The sequence below is a fragment of the Ambystoma mexicanum genome, chromosome 2q, assembly GCF_040938575.1.
Source record: "Ambystoma mexicanum isolate Mex_15411 chromosome 2q, UKY_AmexF1_1, whole genome shotgun sequence".
NCBI classification, from domain to species: Eukaryota; Metazoa; Chordata; class Amphibia; order Caudata; family Ambystomatidae; genus Ambystoma; species Ambystoma mexicanum.
Genome location: NC_090924.1, coordinates 1,095,982,723 through 1,096,007,691, shown reverse-complemented (window position 1 = coordinate 1,096,007,691; position 24,969 = coordinate 1,095,982,723). Strand labels below are relative to the sequence as shown.

Sequence of the window (24,969 nt, the reverse complement as noted above, 5' to 3'; positions counted from 1 at the left end):
TTGTCAATGTGTTGAAATTGTCATGTTGGAACTTTTGCAATATTGCACATCTGATACCATGGGTTTTGATGAAAAAATAGACTTCAATTTTCCTGAAATTATACATGTCATAAAACTGCACCATGTCCCATATACATGTATGTTTGTATGTTTGTTTGTTTATTTGTATAGCGCACCAAATCCAAAGGTAACTAGGCTCAAGCAGTCCAAGTAGGCTTTAGGCTTAGTTACCGAGTACACCACAGATAATATTACAATGAATAATGTTAGTGAAGATTAAAATTACAAGGATTGCACTAGAGAGCAGCAGTTTACAGTTACAATGTTTGTACGGCAGCAAGGTTAGGAATATATTATTGAACAGAGTAAGCAGGATACTTGGGTAACAGGGTGAAGGGGCAAAGCATGTTATAAATACATAGGTTCTTGGCATAAATGGATAAGGAGAAAAGATAATGTGGTATTATTATGGTTAGCTTCTAGGGTGAGCGTCATTGGGTCTGATCCATATCTGAATGTTGCGTCTGAAGCTGGAATAAGTTTGATCGGCACAGAGTGAAGGCAGGAGTGAGTTCCAGGTTTGGGCTGCCGTAACTGGGAAGCTTCTGCCGCCAGATTTGGATAAGTTCAAACGTGGTGCACTGAGGCAGAATGAGTTGGTAGTTCTGGTTGGGCGGTTGGTAGTTATTCTGACTATCCGGTTAGTGAGGTATTGGGGGGGGGGGGCAGCGTTGTTGAAGCATTTGTGGGTCAGGGAGGTTGTTTTGAGTAAGAGTCTGTCCTCGATTGTCAGCCAATGGTGGTCTTCTGAGCTCAGATATGTGCGCTTTCTTTGGGATGTTTAGTGCCGATCTTAAGGCATTATTCTGAATGGTTTGGATCTTGTCTAGGATGTATTTTTTGGCTCCCAGGTAAAGTGCATTACAGAAATCGAGTCTTGAGAGTATGAGGGCATTAGCTAAGGTGATGCAGTTGGGTATGATATAATATGATATGGCATTTGTAATGCGCCTATACACAAGTGTGAGGATAGGTATGGCCTGCAGGCTCCGATTAGTTTAGAAGTGTAAGCTGATGTGGAGACTAAGGAGTTGACTTGTTTGTTCATGGTTGGAGTAGAGTAAAGGTACTTCCCCTACAACCTTGATAGTATTGCCATCAATGTTGCACGAGGAATAATCATTAAGTTTTTTAAGGTTGGCCTTCGTTCCTAGAATTAGAAGTTCGGTCTTGTCGTCATTTGGGCAGAGGCCATCGGTGGCCATCCATGCCTGAATGAGGAGGTAGATTTTATTCACGAGAGCTGTGTCGCTGAGGCAATTGCCCAAAAGGGGTATGCGGATCTGGGTGTCGTCTGCCTAATTCGTTTAGGTGACACCCAGATTGTCCAATTTGTCAAACAACGGCTTCGTGAATATACAGGGTTGGCGAGACACATGAACCTTGTGTGACACCACACGTTGTGGGGATTAGGTCTGATGAGTCTGACGGGGAAAAGACTTGCATGGTTCTATTGTTGAGGAATGATTGGACCCATGCTTTTGCGTCCTTAGAGAAGTGAGCCGCCAAGGCAAGGTGTTTACAAAGGACTTTGTGGTCTATCCAAGTCAAAGGTAGCTGACAAGTCGAGGAGGAGTAGCATGGCAGTTTTCTCTTTGTCCGTAAGTTCCTCAATTTTTGTCTTAAGGTCAATTAGTGCAGTTTCAGTGCCATGTTGTGGCCTGAAGCCTGATTGACGGGTGCCTAAGAGGTGATTAGTTTCAAGGTATTGTAGTATCTGAAGGTATGCTACTCTATTGAGTATCTTCAGAAGGAATGGAACCGTAGTGATTGGCCTATAGTTGGTTGGAATTGATGGGTCTAATATTTGTTCCTTAAGTAAGGGTAGAACCCATGATTCTTTCAAATGACTTTGGACAGTGTTATTTGAGAATGACGCATTGATAAGTTTAGATATAAATGGTGCCAGGTCTCTGGCTGCGTCTTTAATTAGTTGTGCAGGACAATTATCGCCTTGGCATCTTGATGGTTTCAGTGAGATGATTTTCTCCACCTCGAGGATGGAGGAAACTTTGCAAGATTTTAAATTGATCGAGTTTGTCATTCAGTGTCTCAGGAATGGAAGAAAGGGTGTCCTGTTTAGGTAGAGATTATTTCTTGTTAGCTATCTTCTCTTGGAGGAGTACTATTTTATTGGCTAGAGCATGCTGTAAGTTAGCACACCAAGTTTTGTCTTTGGTAATGTTGTCGGCTGGAGGGATAGCAGCCTCCATTTCATGTAGGATAGTGAATAACTTTCGTGTTGGAGCTGGCTTTTGCAATCCTATCATTGTACAAGTTTTTCTTCGTACTTATTTCTTTTTTATAGTCATCAGAGAATTTAGTTAGATTTGTTTTGTTCTCTTCTGAGGGGGTCTGACGCCATATGGCTTCCAGTTTTCTTTTTTGTAGCCTTAGTGTTTTGAGGTGGGGGTTGAACCAGGCATTCGGATGTGCTTGTTGTTTACTTTTGCGTAGTTTGAAGGGTGCGATAAAGTCTTACATAGTGTTATTGTAAGTATCGACTAATAAGTTGGTATTTGAGAAGGGCGATAGTGAATTCAGTGCTGGGAGGATATCTGGCAATAGTTTGTCCACTGTGATACTTTTTTGTTCCTGGTAAACTGTTCCCCTTTCTCCTGCCCATCGCATCCTGGTTTCTGTAATCTGGTTTCAGCTGACCTATGCACCCAACTGTTCCTCAAGAGTCCCCTCCAACATTGTGATCATTGTAAGGTATTTTACGAAGATACAGTAGTGCATCAATTTTGGACACATTAGTGATCACTTCCATTCCTTGAGCCTTTTATATTAGATTACTTATTACTCCTATGATGTCATGAGGGACTCCTAAGCACAGCCACACCGCCGAACTCCTAGTTGACGGTAAGCTGTACTCAAATACACACGATTGTGTATTTTCCAGGCATTATTTAGCCAATAAGTAATCTAAAATAATGAACAATAGATAACAGAGATCATTACAGCGATCCTTCCCCCACAGATAATACACACGGACGGAACTACACTTCACATCTCTCCTGATGAAGGCCTCTACACCAGCGTGCTCAAAAAAAGCCCCCGTTGGCCGAAACACTACAGTGTCGATGATCTGTGACAACTTTTTGACCCTCCTTGTATGTTTATGTATAGTGTTGTGTACACTGTCTTGTAAACACCCATGGACCAAGAGTAGTCCTGGGTAGCACTTTCTTGAATTCTGATTGATTTGTCTAATTGTTGTATCCACATGTGCATTTTCACGGGAATCTTTCCTCCACAATCAAGAGGTTGACACCCAGATGTACCGCCCCATTGTTAGTATACTAAACCTGTCCGTGTCACTTTCGTGCCTATCGAAAGAAATGTAAATACTTAGCATTGTGTAGAAGAATTGTTTTGAGATCAAATACATTTATCCGAAACGGTACAGCTGTGGGGTGATCTCACATCCTGATTTTTTTTATATTAATATACATTTTTGTTAGTGACAAGCTAACTATTATGGCTGGTGGTAGTGGACATACTTAACTGACGTTTGTGTAATTCTTACACAAAGCCTATGAAACCAGCCACGGTAAATCAGTCACCATTCTGCTAGAATGGTGGCTTCTTTCTTTTTTTGTCATTTTTAGTGTGCTTGTCCTTTCTTGGTACTTCTTCGGCTGTCCTGAGTAGGGGAGGTCCTGGTTGTTCTTTTGTCTTCGGCGGGAACCCTTTGAGGAGCCCACCGAGGCTCCAGCATGTTTCTGAAGGCAGGAAGTGAGCGAGGAGTCGGATAATCTGCTCACCTTTTCTTCTGTTGTGCCTGAGAGAAACCAGATCCCACTGGGTGCGGGGTTGGGGGGGGCTAGCTGTCCTAATTGGACCGCCACTTGCCCCTTTCTGTAAACTGCTGCGGTTTTTGTATGGGTTCCTGCATATCTGGCCTGGATCCTGGATCCTGGAGCTGAAGACCAGTCGATCACTGGAACAGAAGATCTGATAAAGAGGATAAGACTGCTGTAGCTACTTCCAGCACCCGGTGATGGCCAGCTGTGTAACTGCTGCCTGTGCCATCCCCTTCTTTGAAGCGAAATAGGACACCCACTTTGACCTAGAGACTGCTGGGACCCATCATTCTTGAGATGACCTACGTTTAGAGCCATCCCAGGACGAGCTGTTCCCTTCCTGGGCCAATACCCTGGGACCGCGAGCCCGAGTGCTTTGCAACGTCTTCCAAAGAACGAATCCTGCTGAAACTTTGGTGGACTTCTGCTGGACCTTCAGAGACACGATTCCGCATCCTTGACGTCTCCTCACCAGAGTTCTGGATCGAGATAGCCAGGCAAATCTGATCGGCGATGACCCACGTTCACCTGGTACCTTGAAAAGGGTGCTAAATCCACAGAGCCACGAGAAGCACCGAAGAAAAATTGATTGGGAGCCTTTTCTGTTGACTGCTGCTGCAATTTCCCATCCATTGTCTGTTCTTTCATCACCACAGCCAAGCGTCCAGAGACCAGGTCCTGTGCTGCTGCATTGTGACGGCGTCAGTCGGCAAACTCTTCTTCACTGCTGAAGTACTGTGCGGCTTAGGGTAATACTTAACTAAAGTCTTGTGTCGCTCCTGTGTGGCCGAATGGGTGATGTGTGTTTGGGAGTTCTTCTATACCGTTAGACCTGCGTGAACGCTGGAACGCATCTAAGGAGCCTTCTGTGAAGTCCTTGAACACATTTACTAACTCTAAAGTCTGTACTTAATTGTTGGATGAGAAATTCTCTGGAACTTGCCTACATCTATGCGCTGTACTGATCTGCCTACTGTTGGCCTCTGGATCACCAGTGTCCCTCTTCTGCCTCTACTCATGCCTGAGAATAGAGATGGATTTTGAAGAATAAGGCCTCTGATTAGAACAATTAACAAGTGTTTACTTGTAAATGTGTTGGTGTGTAACTTTGATTCCTGACACAGAAGTGTTACCAAGGTCTTACCTGCCTTTGAGCTGCTTATTTCCTCTCTGAAAAGTAGAAGTTATTTATTTATTTTTCCTTGAATTTTAATCAAAAAAGTTTTTTTTATTTTTACAAGGGTCTTCAAAACGGAGTTATTTATTACCTTTGAATTGTGTTCCACTCTTCTAGAAAGTAACAAAGGTTCATCATTCCTGAAACTGAATAAGTGTAAAGGGTTCCCACTAGGGTTTACTCGCCTTGAATAGCTTACTGCCATTCTAAATGTGTAACATTAGGTTACTTACCTTGAACTACCTACTGCCTATCTGAAAAGTCTGATAAGTTCTTGCTTACCTTAGAGTTGTGTTCCACTAGTCTGATACGTAATGTTGGTTTAACTTTATAACTCCTGAGAGAAGCATATGTTGCAAAGTGCTTACCTGTTGGGTTAATAGTGTAATTGTATCTCTGAAAGAGAATTACTTAGACAAGCGGCCAAGTACTTTCTTGTAACAGTGTTGGTATTCCTTTATTATTCCTGATACTGGATAAGTGTGAAGGTTTACCAATAGGTCTGCTTATCTTGAAGTTTATACTGTCCTTCTAAATGCCTACTATGTGGTTTTACTCCCCTCGAATAGCATACTACCATTCTAAATGTGTAACACTGGGTTTTAATCGCCTTGAACGGCACACTGCTGTTCTAAATAAGGGTTATACTTTGTTTTGCATATTATAAGTATAGTGTTGTTTTTTATAATTGTGTATGAATGATAATAGCACTTACCTTTCTAAAGAATACTTAGTGTCTGTGTGTATATATAAAATAAACCATTATTTTTACAATACGTAAGTGTATCAGTGTTTCCTTGGACCATATGTAGGCTATATGTTCTTTGTACCTAACTACAGTCCTCTGTCCCTCCTATAACACGCCAGACTGCTCTGTCCACGCTACGAAGTTATGCAGTGCAAGTCTATTCTAAGAGTTGGAGTTTACTGTATTGCCTAAGGTATTGTTTTATAAAGCCCCATCAGCGGACTTTAGAAAACTGTCCTAACAAAGAGCACTGCAACCTTTGGCTCTCCATATGTACTGAACTACATTTCCCATTATTCCTTGTCTGCATCGTAAATGAGAAAGAATCATGGGGGTTATAGTCCAAAACATATGGAGAGCTGAGTGGGGTAAAAGGTAGGTGGATGTTTGGTATTCGTGAGAAAGTGTCAGTAAAGGTGGATCCGGGAAGTCTAGAATGGAGGAGGGGGGAGGAGGTAATGCTGAATCAATTGAGAATAGGGCATGTGGGGCTGAATGAATATCTGTTTAGAGTTGGGAAACGAGAGTCGAGGGAATGTGCGTTATGTGGAGAGCCTGAGACTGTGGAACATTTTCTGTTTAGGTGTGAGAGATACGCTGTAGAGAGAGAATTGATGAGGGTTCGATTGTCTGCGCAAGGTGTGGCTGAGTTGAGTGGGAAGGCTTTGTTGGGAGGTGACGGGGTGAGTGGCAGGAGGAGGAGTAGTGTGTTGTTGGATTTTGTGAGGCAGACAGGACGGTGGGAGGAATTGTGAGTTTTACGTAGGTTGAATGCTGAATAGTGGATAGGTGCACATCATCCAATTGGATGGGGAAGCGCCTGCGTGGGTCCGCCCACGCGTTCATTAATTAAGAAGAAGAAGAATATGGAGAGCTGCAGGTTGTCGGCTCCTGCTCTAAGCCTGTACAGTATACCTTTCAGGGTATGTTAGTTGACAGTTGCTTGTGTTTTTGTCTATAATCTGTAAGATTCATTATGATTTATGGTCAGGGTACAACTGCTGAAAGCAAGGCATTCCTTACAAATGTATAGTCCAGGACGCCAGTAGAAAGAACTGTGGCAATGTGTAGAGCGCAGGATGAAATAAGTGTCAAGTTTAGTAATTGTCTTGATGCCTCTTCAACAATGTTCCATGAAGTTGGAAACCAGTCTAAGTAAATATGTATTCTCTGTTAAGCACTCCTTTTTGTATAATGTACTGTTACATAAATATCAATAAGATAAACCAGACTATTATCCCTGGTCGCCAAACCTATTTTCAGAATTTTGTTAAACGGGAGAACCAATATGCTTATGTTGCCTTGCACGTGTACACCATTACTTTCTCGAATGTGGCACAGACTTTGGATTTACGTTTTAAGAGTGCTTACATAAATATGCTGAACTATTAAATTATTCATCTCACAATCTTTCTTTTTTGTTGTATTTGGTCAAGTTGTCTTCATCTTCCTCTCCTTCATCAAGCTCTGATTCTTCCAACAGTTCTCACGATATTGATGCTGAGGTAAGACGTACAGTCTATTGTGTATATATGTATATATACGGGATGAATGTGCAGTAAAGTCAGTTAATGTAAAGTACTAGTATGTGATGGCATTTGGCTGACAAATGATTTAAGATTTGAAGGGAGCACAACAGAAATATTTCAGCACCCTGACAAGGATACAAATTGCTGCTAAACTTCACCAATGTATTATGGCCCCACGCAACAGATGGATATTGATGGTGCTTAGACTGGATGCTTTCAATAAATTGGTTGGCAGTGCTTGTGCCCTGCTTATGGGATATAGTGCTGGAAGGGTAAAGACTGCTGCTGCTGTGAACCTATACAGTAGTGATGGCTACATGGTGTTGATCAGCAGGAAATATCCATATCTTTAATTTAGTTTTAAGTTGTCTTTGGTATCTTATACCATTCTAGTAATTATTTCATGCTGATCAAGAGATCTAAACAATTGTTCTTAGTTATGAGGAGTTTTATTCTTCTGTAAATGACCATGTTCATTGTCAGTGACAATGCATGCTTTCATTTAATTTACTGTTGAAAGGTGGACTTTTAATGTGACGGAGCTTTGCTACTGTAGTTGGAAACCTCCATAATGTTGTGAACCAGAAGGACGATTGAGTCATGTTTCAAGCGTTTTAATACAAATTAAAAGGAAGCACACGCCTAACTTATCCTATTCTTGGAGTGAAGATCCCCACCTAACAAAACCAAAACTAACGGTGGATGCTTAAGTCTAAATTCAAGCATTTTAGTCTGAATCCTATCCAGCTAACTACCCCTACCTCTATAGAAAATACCTAACTAAAAGAAGGGAAAGGGGAGGCTTTGTATACTAGCCTCAGCAAGGTGTCTGCCTGGGCCAGTTGATACTTCACTTTCTTTTAGTCTTCTAAAATTCCTTTTCACTAGGAGGATACGCGCACCTGCTTCGAGGTGCTGGGACTCCCCAAAGTCCTGTATTCCTCAGACAGCTTCTTTTCTTTCACATAAGTTATTTTGGGTAGGGTGGAAGTCTGCCCTGGTTGTACAAAGTTTTGTAATCTTTCTGGCTTTCTCAGCCTTCATTCAATTATGAAAATCTCCTTCTTTCCACCGTTCATGTGTTTGTTGCATACTCTTTTAAACAAAAAAAATAGTTTTTATTGTTTAATGCGCGGCCCTAGCTCTCAAGAAGCAGAGCGCTGTGCAGTGTGCAGGAAGCCAGCATTTGGGCGGCCATCTTTTAACAGTAGCGCAGTCCTGTGAGGTCCGTGTGTCGGTATGTGTGTCCATTGGAATGTGTCCTTGGTCAGGTGTTGTTTTAAATAGCCATGTTTTGAGAGATTTTGCGAAATTGGCAAATTGTGGGGGCATTCCGGGCCGACACCAGGATAGAATTCCAGAGGTTGGGTGCATGACAAGAGAAGGATTGTTTGGTCCTCTCCTTGCGGGTGAGTTGTGATTCAAGCCGGTTGGTCGATTTGCTGTGCGAGGAATGTGTGCCACCAGATATGTGGAGTTTAGCAACCAGGTATGCTCCAGGTATGCTAGTGTGCTAATTGTGACAGCTTTGTAGATGGTACATGCAGTCTTGAACAGCGTTTTGGCTTGGAGTGGACGCCAATGTAGTTTTCGTAGGATTCAGTCAAATGTCCATGCTCTTGTAATAAGACCTGCTGCACCTTGGTGGACTGCTTTTAGGGGAGCGAAGTGAGCAGCTGGGAGCCCTGTCAGGAGAGCCCCCATCGATGTGTGAGACTACAAGGGCCTGCACTTTGATCTGGACGTCCTGCGGCTGGATGAAGGGTTTGTTTTTTCGAAGGGTAGAGATTCTGAGCCAGGCTATTTGGCCCTTCTTGGCTATGAGCTTCTGAAAACACGGGTTGCTGTCAATGGTGAAGCCTAAGGATTTTGCTGAGTCTGAGAGTTGTGGATCAAATTCTTCTAGGCGCATATCATTGAGCCATTGTTTGACAAGTTGTTTTTTAGTGGGCGGACCGATCTGGACGAATTGTCTTGGATGGGTTTAGTTTGAGGTAGGCAGTAGACGTGCAGGACTGGATGACGGCTAGGTAATCGCAGAGACAAATGATGTTCTGTGCACAATTTCCTCTCATGTACAACTGCGTATTGGTGGATGGATGTATTGGGATCTTTGAGGAGAGTGCCCAAAGGCTCCATGTAAAGGTTAAAAAGGATTGGTCAGTGAATGGCGCCTTGGGGGAACTCTGCAGGAGACCTGAAGTCGGTTAGAACGCAACAAGTTCATTTGAACAGCCTGGTGTCTGCCTGAGAGGTAGGAGGTAAACCAATTCAGGACAGTGCCAGAGAATCCTATCCTATCGGCAAAGAGAGAGAGAAGGATGTGGTGGTTGATGGTGTTGAATGCAGCTGAGAAGACAAGGAGGCATGAGTCGCCCTTATCTATGATTTGGAGGGCATCGTCCACCACATGGATGGTGGCTGTCTCAATGCTACACTTGGAGCGGAACCCTGACTGATGGTCATTTAGAAGGCAAAGTTGTTAGTTTCTGGAGAGTCGCTGGGTCGTCTGTATCTAGGGTTGGTTTTTTCGAAAGAGGTCGGATGAGACCGGTTTTTAGGGTGCCCGGGAATTATTCTTCCACGGGGGAGGCATTGAGGATGCTGAAGATCCTATTGAGTGCCATGCCATAATGATGGAGGATGGGATTATATTGTCGGAGTAATAAGTTTGAGGGAGGTAATCGTTTTTAGGAGATCCGGGGGAAAGCGAGGGGAGAATTCTGTCCAGAGGGGCAGTGTGTATGCTGGATTGCAGGGGATGCTAATGCTGTGAGAGGATGATTTGATGGTGTTTCGGATTTTGTCAATTTCTTCAACGAGAAATGTGTTTATCCCATCACATTTTTCCTGAGTTGCTGGTACCTCTGGGTCTGGTGAGTGTTTGCTACAATGCTTTACCACTTCAAAGAGGGCTTTACTACTGTTGGATGCTGCCACAATGGTGGTGGAGTAAGCAGCTGTGGCCTCAGTAATTGGAATATTCCGGTTTGTGCAGAGAGATTTGAGGTTAGTGAGGTCTCCTGAGTTTTGTTTTTTGTGCCACTGTTTCTCCAGGGCTCTGAGCATTTGTTGGAGGCTATCTCAGGGGTGCACCGTGGGGCGAATTGTTTGGTCTTTGGCCGGCTGGATTTTAGGGGGGCATGAGTGTCCACCAGTTTCATAGTAGAGTTGCTGAATAATTTCAGGCGGCCCGAGGCGTTCCCTGTGGTAGTAATGTCTGCAAAGTTTGCTTCCAGCTCATTGACGGGAAGGTTTTGACTGAGTGGTGTTGAGTGAGGGGGCGTTTAACCTGACCTTTCTGAGCCGTAGTCGAGTGGATGACTGATAACGGGATGGAGGCATGATCCAAGTGGGATTGGGTCTCCACAGGTGATGCAGGGGGAGGATGTGAAGACTAAGTCTAGGGTGTTGCCTTTGTTGTGCATGAGGAAGAGCACAATTTGCTTAAGATCCAAGTGGAAACAGTCAGTGTAAAAAGCGTGCTTCTAGTGTTTTCAGCTTGTCAGGGACATTAAAATCACTAAGAAAGACATTATGTATGAGAATGTGCTAATTTGGCAGAGGAGAGTGAGTTGGAGATGTCTGCAATGAACGAGTCACTGGTCTGTAGATGAGATGGAAGGTGATGGATTCATTGTGTGATTGAGGGAACTGATAGGCGAGTGATTCAAATTAACTTGTTGTGGGAGAGGGGATGATGGAGCATGGCCAATCATTTCTGTGAATGACAAGCATATTGGATGCTGTAGCCTTGGGGTAGGAGGACGTCGAAAACGTGGGAAGGATGGGGTAAACCATGATTCAGTGATGAACAGGGCATCAATGTTGTTGTACGAGATGTGGTGAGCGGTCTCTGCAGCGTGAGCGACTTCTGTTGAGCATTGATCACCGTCAGAGGACATGTGAATGTGGTCCGTGGGTGTTGGATGGGGGCAAGGGAAATATTGAGGTTCGCTAGGGCAGCTTGCCAGGGATGCCTAGGGCACTTGGACAATCAAACACTAGTGAGAGTGGGGTTTGGCTGTGGAGGGAGGAGACGCATTGTGATCTCTTTTTGGGAGTAGCAGCAGTAGTAGTAGTGATTAGATTGTAGGTGAAATGCAGTTTAACGGCCAGGCCCTTGGCCCTATCAGCTGCAAACAGTTGAGGTCCTTATCTTTGCCCGTCCTTTGCTGAGGACGCATACGGAAGGCTGTTTAAATAGGTGGTGGGTGTGGCAACTGAGTGGCAGGACCTAGTCACGTGACTAGCAGCCTACTCAATGCTGTCTGTCTGGAGCTGGCCTAGAGTCCTTAAGTAGAGACTTGGAAGGTGCGAAAACTTGAGGTGGTCAGGGCCTGGTCATGTGACCAGCAGCCTAGTCAATGCTGGTTTCTCAGGCTCCCGTAACCTGAATAGCTTTTCATAGGGTGTTTGCACACTTGGATTTCTCAGCTTTTCCAGTGTTTTATTTTCCACAAAGTTCATATTATTCTCACTACGACTTTTATCGGGTATTTGCACCCATGTCTCACGGTCTCCGACTCTCATAACCTGGATGGGTTCCCCAGCTATTATTCGCACTGTTCGTACCTTGTAGCAGTATGTCTTGCCTCTGGTTTCTCAGGCTCCCGAAACCTCATTAGCTTTCCCTTTGGCTATGTATCTCTGTTGCTACGGTGCAACGTGCACAGCTTGGGGACCCAGGCTTCCTCATACAGTCTGGTCTTGGCTTCTGTTAAAGGCCTCCCAGGCCACCAGAGGTCCTGCTTGGTCGTGCCACCAGACGAGACTGGTGTCTTTCCGTCTCTGCTCATGAGCCGACTTGGGCTTCTAGGTTGGATAGAACGCCAACCCATAGGCGTTCGGTTGGTGTTTTTCTTGCCTTCGCGGCCTAGTGTGACTCTGCTCCTCCAGGACATCAATACTGCAGGGGCTCACCTCTGCTTAGCAGTTCCACTGCCTCCGTTGGAGTCTCTTTGCTTTAGAATCTGTCCTCCATATACTCGTCGCAAGCAATTTGAAATGTGTCCTTATTTGGTGACCATAGCATTCAGGTTGTGTTCAGCATTGCCTGCAGCCAAGAGGGGTAAAGAAGGATCTTTGTAAAATACTGCGGTTGCCGGCGATTAAGTACCTGGTCTCGATGAATCTGGGTACGGGGATAGTGGTGCTTCACTCCGATGTTCTCGTTTGCTCTCCAGAGTTTCGGTATATTTGAAAATATGGCATGGGGTCTAGGCCTCAAGAGCAGACAAGGAAAACTGGAGGCAGTCAGCAGGGCCGTAACAGATATGCAAGTGTTTTCCATATTCCTATATGCAGACAAAATGGTTTGGATGGGGAGTCCATTCAGGAATGGAAGTCCTTGACCAAGAGGGTAGTCACTACCAGTGCGGTCCCACTTATCCAGACCCTTAGGTGGAGGGTCTCGCGTCGCGAGCTCACCCCCTAGCGCAAAGGGGGTGGCTCTGATCTTGGGAGAAGGAATCGTTCAGATAGGTTGGCCATGCCCATATTCTGATTAAATGTTCATTAAGGCATCGCCTAAAAACAGTGGCCACAGTAAAGGATGCTATATAAGAACTGGAAAAACTGAACTACTGTGAATGTTTACTGTGGAATTGTAAATTGAACCAGTTAACTTGAGCTCCAATCCCCAATTTTTCTGCTTAATCAAAGTATGTGGTCCTAGCTGATTATCTTTGCTAGCTGTAGTTAGTTTTATGGTTCTGTGAATAGCTATGAATTATAATCACCCAAAAGCTTAAAGTGTTGAGTGTTGCTGATGTTTCTTTGCTTACTTGAAGCCTCTGAAACACAAAATGGTTTTAACTATTACACTTGGCATATCGAAGGAGCATGGACACTGCCTCTAAACTCGGAAGAAGCTGCAGTGTTGTGGCTGCCGATTTCAGGAAGATTATCAATATAGCAACTAATTATAATTAAGCTATGCCCCCTCATCTTAAGCCATGTTTAGGGATGTTGCCATTTTTTTCAACTCTCTCAAAGCAATGCCCAGACGCTTAAAAAGCCTGCAATAGGTTAGCCAGCCTTTGCTATAAAAAAGCAAAAAACAATATACACTTTCACATTGTTTTGTGTATGCACCCTTCAAAGATTGCTAGTCGAAAAATCTAATGCAAACTCCTAAAATTAAAAGACGGTAGACTGCAGTTCATCTGAGCAGTCGAACCCCCAATGATTGCACCCTGTCAAAACTTCCCTACTTCTACTACCACCAAATGCCAACATCTGCCCAGAAAGTTCCTTCCTTGCTATTTGCCACCTTGAAGAGCTGTGGGCTGAGAACCATGGGTGCCATCAACTAGAGCTCTCAAAGGGTAGTGATAGCACTTTACCCCACAGTCCTGCCTGTTTGCTTCTCCCTGTTGCTCATCACACACTTGTGCAAATTCAATAGTAAAACATGTAGTTCTAGTAAAGTGGAGCTGTAATTTTAGGCCCAGTCATCAAATGTCTAGATTGTGCTTATCCTGCACCCAATGATTTCCTATGGGTCAATGTAGTTCACTGCAACTGAGGAGCAGAAAACCTCTGTTGGGGTGAAAGATGACTGTCAGTCGCTGCCCATATGTGAAGGTGGTGTGCAGACAATGGCCCCATCTAAGATGGACCCTTTGTTGAGCCAAGAAAGAAGGCCGAGATGCTAGTGTACTGGGCAGTTCTTCCGGAAGCAGTGATCAGTGGCCAAAGCGATGCCAGTGCCTCAAATCTAACAAGCAGAGGAGAGATTGGGTCGATGTGTAGATAGGGGAGCATAAAGTGTGTGGGTGGGTGTGAAGTGGAGGAGAATATGGGGATTCGTAAGGGGCTGAGTGATCGGGCACAGGGGGTGGTTGATGGGGCACAAAAGAGTGTCTGGAGTTGGTTGGGGGAGCGTAAAAGAGGTTAATAGATTGGGGGAAGCACAAGAGGCTCATCGGGTTCTGGTGGGAGTACAAGAGGGTGGGGTGCTGGGCTGGACGGGAGCACAAAAGTGGGTATGGGTGCTGGGAGAGCACAAAAGAGGGTCGGGATGCTGGGTGGAGCACAAAAGCGGGTTGGGGATAGGAGCAAGAGGGTTGGGCTGCTGGGGGGCACAATAAAGGGGCGGCATTGATGGTAATCACAGGAGTCACAGTGGTAGGGGGAGCACAAACGTGTGGATGAGGAGCTAGAGGAGCCCAAGAGAGCTTGAAGTAAGCACAAAACTGTGTTGGGCTGGTGGGGGGGGGGGGAGTACAAAAAAGGTTGAGGTTTCGCACAGGTGTCTTGAGAGAGAGAGAGAGAGAGAACGAACATAGGGTCTGGGTTGAGGGTATGCCCAAAAGAGTGTTGGAGAGTGGGATCACAAACCGGACTGGGGGAAGCACAAGAGGTTTGGCATAGGCACAAAAGAGGGTCTGGGTTTGAGAGAGTGCATAAGAGGCAGGGGGTGTGACCTGGCTCTTGGGGCCATAGTCGAGCCGAGCCAGGGGAATGGGAGGGCAATATGAGGGGTGGCTGTGTCAGGTGCTGGGGACATAGGGTGGATTAAGGGGTCTGGCGCTGAGGAAAATGGGTCTAGGGGCTGGGAAAATTTGTCTGGGGGTGAATAAGCGGTCCCTGCGTGGCAAAGGAGCGAATAAAAGGTCTGGGTCCCAGGAATGGGGTGCAATGGGGTCTAGGGACCGAGGGAAAATGTCGAAAGCAGTGAAAATGTGTTTTGGTAGCCAAGCAATAAAAAGGGACCTGAGGGTCAGGAAAAGGGGTGAAATGTGGGCTGTGGCAGAGAAAAGGTGTCTCAGGCCAAGGAAATGGGTGAAAAAGGGGGTTGAGGCACTGGATTAAAGGCCCCAGAGCCCTGGACATGATAAGGGCAAAAGGAAGATCCCAGGCCATTTGCAGACTGCACAGTCACAAGATATTGTCACACCCATTTGATCAACGAAAACGGGCAGCCGTGGTGCCCCGCTGAACTGCAGACACACCCATGTATAATTCCAAGATATTGAACACAGCACACAATTGAGGCACGAAGGAAGTACACAGGTTTGCTAGTACCATGCAGAAACTGGCAGATACTAGCCACAGAGGATATCACAAGGATCAGTGAAGCCCACTGCAGGGTTGCACCACAGGGACCTGGAATGAGGCCGGGGGACAAGTCCTTTCCAAGAGAAGCTTAAGGAGATACCTCTGGCAGTAGTGTGATTGCCATTGTTTTCCTGACAAGGACTTATATTGAGGGGGAGCAAAATACTTTTCGCTGTGAATAGGTGAATTTGGAGTGTTGGAGGAAAGGAAGCACAAATGCAAAAATCCAAGTCGGGGAAAGGGTTGATCACCCTTGCCTATAAAAGAGTGGTGTGTTGATGAAAAAACAGAGCAACCTTTGGGGGGTCTGAATCTGGAGTACTTTCTGGAATTAAATGAATTACCGATGTGATGGAAAAATGGCCTCTGACAATTCCGGTGGACTGGTGAACAATGTATTATTAAAAAGCAAACCGCAGGACAAAATACACCAATGACAGTACCAGACTTTTGCACACGTAAGAAACCCACCTCCATCCGAGCACCGTTCTCTTATACACAACGGAACACGTGCGAGATGGTCCAGACAGAGCAAGGAATCATACTGAAACAATGTTGTAAAGGGGGAACAAAGCCACACTATACAAGTCTTTGATACCAACAGCGTTCTTACATGTTGGATTAGACTGTGTTATCAGAGAAGTCAGCATAGTGTGATTACATTTAGTGAAATTGAATATACTCAAAGATTCACACACGCTCTGAGGCAGGTGAGAATGCTTACAGTATGACGACTTCTGTCTACTAACATCGCTTTTCCTAAGAAAGCGGGAGCCTAAAACATGCTTACATATGCCAAAAGGGAAACCGTTAGGAAGCGAAGATATGCGCAGTAAAGCCTAAAACCTCAACTTGCAAAGGCAAAAAACAGTGTTTAAACATTGCAGTTTGCAGTGTCTGCTCAATATTTTAATGCAGTTATGTGCAAAGGGAGTGCATAAAATGTTCAATTCCAAATGTTCCCCCAAAGTCCCTTCTTTCATTAGATACATCTCTAGGGGAACAACCAATCACATCCCAGCATGCCATAGCATATTATTTCTTTAGTAGCATGACAGTAAAGCATTTCAGCAGTTTAAAAGAGACTTCAGAATAGGTATTGCATATCCGATAATAGCAACACTTAGAAACAATTGACAGAAGGGACTGACTTAAGTTTGACTAGGGCTATGAATGAGATCTGACCAATAGACGCACCCAGAGGTCCCAAAAGACCTTCGATCCAAGACCCAAAGGTCCAGGAAACCTCTGTGCTTGTGTGAAGGAGGCTTACAGTGTGATGCATATGAGTGAAGATGTCTGTAATATTGAGTAACTTGGTATGAAAGTGCAGCACTCGCTCTTCACGATTGCGCAGGTGCCTTCTAGTGAGGCCAGAACAATGTTTAAAGCCATACGATTCTAAAGTACCATGTTTCGGAAGGCTACTTTGGATAACAGTCAAGGAGGACACAGTAGCCTTTAAGTATCCTCCACTAATCATGACAATTGGGTGAGACAGTCTCTGTCTTAATCCCAAGGGATGGTATCCCACCCCACAACAATGTTTTACCAGGCAGTACTTCTGAGACGGGACTGGGATGGAAAGGCTGGGAGTATGACGCACTGCAGGCAGGATATAAACCATATACAAAACTCCCTCCCTAATTAATGGGTGGGATATGTAGCTTACCCAGACTGGGAAAAGGAAAAATTATGGTGGAAGGCAAATGTAACATTATTGATCACTACACTGGGATCAGTGGACAGATAATGACATCTGTTAGTCGCCATAAACAGAGGGCATAGGTTGGTGTAGCATGTAAGACCAATTGCTGGGAAGGAAAGGTGGAGTGCTGCTGGCTTAGTGTGTACTTGGTATGTGGTGGGGAAATTCGATGAACTAGTAAAGCCCAAGTGGGAATGAGTCCGCTACAGGGTCATGGGCTTTGGGACTGGGTAACCAACTTGACATCCAAATAGGCATCCCCTCGCCTTTCCTCCCCCACACTGAAAAGGGATGGGTGCGACAGGGAACCTGGAGAAAAAGTCATGTGGCAAATCGACACAGACCTAGCAGTCGGTCAGATTGAAAATGCAGTCATACTGACAGGAGAGAGGTGCAAGTAAGTGTCTTCACTGTGAACCCAGGGATGTGCAGAGGGACCGGAATTTTCATGGTGGGTCGTGAGAAAGGCATCAGTCGTGGTGAAGCAATAATATATCAATATTCTAACTATGACCTTGATAACGAAGACATAGCACATCATGTGCACTAGGTGCAATCCTCGAATGTCCAAGTTCAGGAATCCGGTTGTGATACCAGCACAAGAGTGTGTGGCTTGAAGATAAAGTTTGATTTAGTTCATCAAAACAGGTGAAGTGAAAGACACAAGTAAAATAAGTTCCCTAGACAAAAACCTCCAGTTCAAACTTTATAGGCTTCGTGAAGTTGCATCAAAGTACATATCCACCTTCAAAAATTCCATCAGAAATCAGATACTGAGAAAAGAAATATGTGGTCCACAGTTCATTATTGAAAGTTCCAGCTAAAAGTCAAACTACAAGAATCCAAGGTAGAAGATCCATGTGCACATGAGTGTCATAGTAACAAAGTGAATGACCAATTGATACCGGGAAGGTCTATAACATTCAGATATTGGTGAATCAACAATAGTGGCTTCTAATCTCTGCCAGTGCACCAGCACCTCAAGGCGATTAATCGTCGTTGAGGGGATAAATCCAGGGGCGGGTGACTTGGCCAGTTGCCACTTTGTTTAGAGCTATTGACTCTGGGGTGCTTTTCCACAGGATCGCGAAGCGCACCTTTTGGAGGTTGCATTTTGAGGTCAAGAGGGGTCAGAGACTGAAGATGGTACGCCAGCAGTGAGGTCTGAATCTGGGTTGTTTCTTCTGGAACTTCGACCGCCTGATGAAGGAGCCTTAGCAATAGCTCCTGCAGGGGCCTCACTGTATGGAAGAGTTTTAGAAGCTGTGCATCCAGGTTCATGTCATGCATGCTGGACGTGGTCCTACCTCCTACGCTCGTAGAACAGCTAGACCGTTCTATTCCAAATGGCGGTTGTTCGACACGTTGCCGGGAAAACGACGTTTGCACTTTTCACGTCGCTAACTCACGTGTATTCTGCTTCGTCACGTGAACTACGGCATTACGTATTTAAGCAGCGTGGAAACTTCACTCGCTGCTTCTGATCGAATCATTTGGCGTTGTGTAGCTGAACCTCCGATTTGCATCCTTGCAGGTTACTACAGCTACCTTTTTGGCCTTCTATAGCGTGTTTTCCGCCACACGCTGATTCCTGGAGCTGTTTGGTTGCGTGTAAATCCACACGTTGTCTTCAAACGCGGCCGGCCTGGGCTGCGTGAATCCTGTTCGCGTGTAATTCCACACGCGCACGCTATCTTCAAACGCTGCTGGCCTGGGCTGCGTGAATCCTGCTTGCGTGTAAATCCACACGCGCACGCTATCTTCAAGCGCTGCTGGCCTGGACTGCCTGAATTCTAATCGCGTGTAAATCCACACGCACACGCTTTTCTTCGCGGCTGTCCAGAACCGCGTGTACTTTGTTTATATCTTAAAAGGAGCGCTATTTCCAACTCCTGCACCTGTGTTATTAACAGGGGGATTGATTCATTTCTATACTTTACACTACGTGGGAAGGAAACTTTTCAAGGATAATTGGAAGGTGACAGTGAACAGTACTTTGGACGCTATCCTGTGATGCATCAACCCGGTATCTAGCGTGAGCCTCGTTCCGTTCGGGGTAAGTCTCCCTTACTAATCTTCCCTTCCTTGCCGTTTGTTCTACCTTGGATTCCGCAAGAGACTCTGCTGGATTCATCTGCCCTAGACTCAAGGTCAGTGTGTGCATTCATGACATTTCCTATTCCATCATACCCAGGTTGGGGCAGTTATTCATGATACTTTATTTTGTTCTAGGCTGACTTCTTATACCTTACCCACGCCCTTTCCAGTGATCCATCGCTCTGCCTGTTTTACCAGTCAGAGAGTTGTATCATTTGGAAGGTCTTAACTTGACTTCACAACTATCAAAACGCGTGAACAGGGATCCGGAAGACCCTACCACCTGTATCCTTTTGAGTACCGTATCCTTTTCAGTTAATACTTTGGTGCTTTCTGACAGAATCAGAAGCCATGGAGGGTACGGATCCTTTAGCTGTTTTGACTCAGTTGATCAGCGATTTGAGAAATGAAATGGTTACGGCACAGGACATGTTACGGCACCGTATGGACGTTATGCAAGACGCCATGCACGGTAGTCCTCAGGGAGCACAGGTTCCAATGGCCACTGCATCTGGATCTGGGACTATGACACCCCCACAGGAAACTATTAATGTGGTTATGCCCACTCAGTTTCCCTTGGCCCCTCCGGAACGGTTCACTGGTGATCCCAAAACCTATAGAACCTTCGTTAATCAGTGCCGACTCCATTTTCTTTGCCGTCCTACATCTTTTCCTGACCTAACCACAAAAGCAGCATTCGTGCTTTCCCATTTAGGGGGCACAGCTGCTGCTTGGGCTAACCCTTTGTTGGAAACAAATAGCCCTTTGTTGTACGACTGTGACGATCTCTTGGCTGCTATGAGTAAAGTCTTTGACATGCGTTATGCTACTCAAGCCATGGATCTGGAGTTACTTAATCTACAACAAGGCAATCAACCTCTTTTGCCTTACATTGCCCGGTTCAATCAACTAACGGCCGAAACTCAATGGCCTGACGGCAAGAAAACGGCTGTTTTCTACAAGGGTCTTTCAGAAGAACTGAAAGATGCCTTATCTACAGTTCCGGTGGTTCCTACGGGATTCACAGAGTTGCTCGATTTGGTTTTACAAATCGATGCCCGAAGGAATGCTCGGAAAGGAGAGAAAAAGCCCTTCATGCAAGCCTCGGGGCGTTCAGAGACACCAGCAGTCCTCTCGAACGACCCCGAACCCATGCAGATTGGCGTCGTGAGAGGCCGATTGTCCAATGCAGAACGAGAGAACCGAAGAAAGAACCATTTATGTATGTATTGCAGTTCATCCGAGCATTTCTTGGCGACATGTCCTAAAAAACCCATCAAGCGTTCGGGAAACGCCAAAACTCGACAATAGCAGGAGTCCCTATGTCGAGTGTTTCATCGGACTCCAGTACCATTCCTAAACACGCACCCGTAATTGTTGAGGTTACGTTACGTTGTGGGGAACGAGAATTGGTTTCCAAGGCCATGGTTGATTCCGGAGCCACCAACAATTACATAGACATCACATATGCCAAGAACTGTTCCATATCCCTTGTAAACAAAAACAAACCTGAAACGGTTAATACCGTGGACGGATCTGTTTTGACTTCGGGTATGGTAACCCAGGAGACGGTATCTGTTCAGATGACATTATCAAATAACCATTCGGAAGAAATCATCTTCGATGTCATAGCTGCTCCGCAGTACGAGATCATACTTGGTCTTGCATGGTTAACCCTTCATAATCCCGCCGTTGACTGGGTTTCGGGATTGCTCCAGTATCCTTCAATTCATTGCAATGAACATTGCTTTACCAGTCAGGAGGTGTCAAACAAGCAACACATATTGGCCTCTATGGTGGGAGCTTCGACTATCAGCGTGGTACATCAAAGCGACGCTACCATACCATGCGAATACGCTGAGTATGCTGATGTCTTTGACAAGGGCCAGGCAGAACAATTGCCTCCCCATCGACAGTACGACTGTCCTATTGAACTGATTCCTGGTGCCAAAATCCCTACAGGTCGTTTATATTCACTGACCCCAAAAGAAGACGTTGTGTTGAAAGAATACATTGACAAAGCTTTAGCGATGGGTTTCATACGGCCATCACAATCACCTGCTGCGTCTCCTCTATTCTTTGTTCCGAAGAAAGAGGGAGATCTAAGGCCTTGTATTGATTACAGGGCACTTAACGACATTACCATAAAAAAACAATATCCTTTACCACTGATAAACGTTTTATTGGATCAATTAGGTACCTCCAGTTACTTCACCAAATTGGACTTGCGAGGAGCATACAATTTAGTTCGCATTCGTGAAGGCGACGAATGGAAGACCGCTTTCAAGACACGGTATGGTCTTTACGAGTATTTGGTGATGCCTTTTGGTCTGTGCAACGCTCCCGACACTTTTCAATTCTTCATGAATGATATATTCAGGGACATAATGGACCAGTTTGTGGTGATTTATCTGGATGACATTCTGATCTATTCATCATCTTTTTCGGAACACGTCAAACACGTTTCTACAGTCCTACAAAGACTCAGGGAGAACCTTCTTTATGTGAAAGCCGAGATATGCGTCTTTCATTCACAGGAAGTGGAATTCCTGGGCTATGACATTACCAATCTAGGTGCTCGAATGAGCCGTTCCAAGGTGAAGGCCATATTGAATTGGCCGATTCTGCACAATGTCAAGTCATTACAGTCTTTCTTAGGCTTTGCAAATTTTTATCGCAGATTTATTCATTCCTTCTCCAAAACAGTAGCTCCTTTGACGGCCTTAACTAGTTCTAAAGTTCCTTTCTGTTGGAACCCAAATGCCCAAGCATCATTCGAAAAGTTGAAAGAGGCATTTACCACTGCACCCGTGCTTCAACATCCAGATCGCCAGTTTATCGTTGAAGCGGATGCATCCAGTGTCGCTACTGGAGCGGTACTCTCACAAGTTTGCACAGAAACCAAGGAGGAGCACCCAGTTGCCTTCTTCTCTCACAAACTTACCCCATATGAACGGAACTACACCGTCACTGAGCGGGAACTGCTGGCTATCAAGGATGCCTTCCGAGAATGGCGTCACCATCTTCTTGGGGCCAAACATCAGGTGTTAGTGTACTCTGACCATAGAAATCTTCAAGCATTCAAATCCATGAAATGCCTTACGGCCCGACAGGCCAGATGGCATGTCTTTTTTGCCCCATACGATTTCCAGGTCACATATCGTCCTGCCCGAGAACACGTTAAGTCGGACGCATTCTCCCGTATGAGTGAAGAGGCGAAGGAAGAAGCACAAGTACAGAATCAGTTGTTGGCAGATCATGTAATATGTAGTTGTTCTGTTCAACCATCCTTAAAAACCGAAGTACAAGAGTGGGTGAAAAATCATCCACAAGTTATCCAGGATATGAATCTGGACGTACATAACGGTTTACCATTCACACAAGGAGTGCTCTACCTACCGACGTCTTCAACGCGGAATAAAGCCCTCAAGTGGAATCATGATTCCTTGATCGCAGCCCATCCTGGACGGAAGAAGACACTAGAACTACTCAAAAGATGGTGCTGGTGGCCGTCCATGTCAAAAGATGTCATAGATCATGTATCTACTTGTTCTGTATGCATCCAATGTAAAAACACTCCTGGTAAACCAGTGGGTTTACTCCAGTCCCTACCTGTCCCTAACAAACCATGGGACATATCATCTATGGACTTTGTGGCAGAACTCCCACCAAACCAGGAGTTCGATACCATATGGGTTGTAGTGGATTATTTCACTAAATTGGCTCTTTTTGTTCCCTGTATTGGTTTACCAACCGCTGCTGTTCTGGCTGACCTATTCATCCAACATCTATTTCGTTTCTTTGGTCTACCGTCAGTAATCATTACAGACAGGGGCTCACAGTTTGCGTCACGCTTTTGGAGAGCACTAACCTCTGCATTACTGATTGATGATAGGATATCCAGTGCTTATCACCCTCAAACTGATGGACAGACCGAAAGAGTCAACTGCACTATGGAACAATATCTGCGGTGTCTGTGTCTGCAGTACCAATCGGATTGGCTCACGGTCCTGCCGGCAGCCGAATTCGCCTATAACAACTCCTATCATAGTGCCATAGGCACTTCACCGTTCTATGCGCTTTATGGACGGCACCCTCGATCAATACCTTTGGATTCCAGCTTGTCTTTGGATACTCCTGCCGCAGACCGTACCTTTCATGATCTGAAGAAATTACAGAGGAAAGTGAAGCAGCAATTGGAGCAGGCTAAAAGACGCGACAAGTTCTATGCCGATGCTCATAGAATACCTGCACCCGTCTACAAGGCTGGTATGAAAGTATGGCTGTCCTCTAAGCACTTGAGAATTCCTGGCAAAAAGAAATTATTGCCTAAATACATTGGTCCGTATATAGTGCTCCAAGTAATTAATCCGGCTGCTGTCTGTCTGGCTTTGCCACAACGATGGCGAGTGCATCCCGTATTCCACGTGTCACTCATTAAGCCATGTTCTGAAGCTACTAGATTGCCTGTACGGCCTGTTGCTATTTCTGTGCGGGGTTCGGATGAATACGAGGTACAGGACATACTGGATATGAGACTACGTTCTGGTAGGCCGTTTTATCTGGTGGACTGGAAGGGCTATGGTCCCGAAGATAGATCCTGGGAACCTCTTTCTAATATTCATGCTCCTGCTTTATTGAAGCGTTTTCACACGAGAAGGGGAGAGGTTGCCCCTTTGGGGGGTGACACTGTCATGCATGCTGGACGTGGTCCTACCTCCTACGCTCGTAGAACAGCTAGACCGTTCTATTCCAAATGGCGGTTGTTCGACACGTTGCCGGGAAAACGACATTTGCACTTTTCACGTCGCTAACTCACGTGTATTCTGCTTCGTCACGTGAACTACGGCATTACGTATTTAAGCAGCGTGGAAACTTCACTCGCTGCTTCTGATCGAATCATTTGGCGTTGTGTAGCTGAACCTCCGGTCTGCATCCTTGCAGGTTACTACAGCTACCTTTTTGGCCTTCTATAGTGTGTTTTCCGCCACACGCTGATTCCTGGAGCTGTTTGGTTGCGTGTAAATCCACACGTTGTCTTCAAACGCGGCCGGCCTGGGCTGCGTGAATCCTGTTCGCGTGTAATTCCACACGCGCACGCTATCTTCAAACGCTGCTGGCCTGGGCTGCGTGAATCCTGTTCGCGTGTAAATCCACACGCGCACGCTATCTTCAAGCGCTGCTGGCCTGGACTGCGTGAATCCTGCTCGCGTGTAAATCCACACGCGCACGCTATCTTCAAGTACGGCTGGCCTGGGCTGCGTGAATCCTGTTCGCGTGTAATTCCACACGCGCACGCTATCTTCAAACGCTGCTGGCCTGGGCTGCGTGAATCCTGCTCGCATGTAAATCCACACGCATATGTTGTCTTCAAGCGCTGCTGGCCTGGACTGCCTGAATTCTAATCGCGTGTAAATCCACACGCACACGCTTTTCTTCGCGGCTGTCCAGAACCGCGTGTACTTTGTTTATACCTTAAAAGGAGCGCTATTTCCAACTCCTGCACCTGTGTTATTAACAGGGGGATTGATTCATTTCTATACTTTACACTACGTGGGAAGGAAACTTTTCAAGGATAATTGGAAGGTGACAGTGAACAGTACTTTGGACGCTATCCTGTGGTGCATCAACCCGGTATCTAGCGTGAGCCGCGTTCCGTTCGGGATAAGTCTCCCTTACTAATCTTCCCTTCCTTGTCGTTTGTTCTACCTTGGATTCCGCAAGAGACTCTGCTGGATTCATCTGCCCTAGACTCAAGGTCAGTGTGTGCATTCATG

General features: G+C 45.5%; 1 protein-coding gene across 5 annotated transcripts in view; it reads left to right on the top strand.

Annotated features, from left to right (window-relative positions):
• The window catches only part of FAM133B (family with sequence similarity 133 member B), a 646,308-nt gene that overhangs the window by 262,246 nt on the left and 359,093 nt on the right, over nt 1-24,969 (top strand). For all 5 annotated transcript variants that reach the window (XM_069648451.1, XM_069648450.1, XM_069648453.1 and 2 more), the window contains one exon: nt 7,231-7,299. In XM_069648451.1, the coding sequence (XP_069504552.1) occupies nt 7,231-7,299 (69 nt within the window). The remainder of the gene's footprint in view (nt 1-7,230; nt 7,300-24,969) is intronic.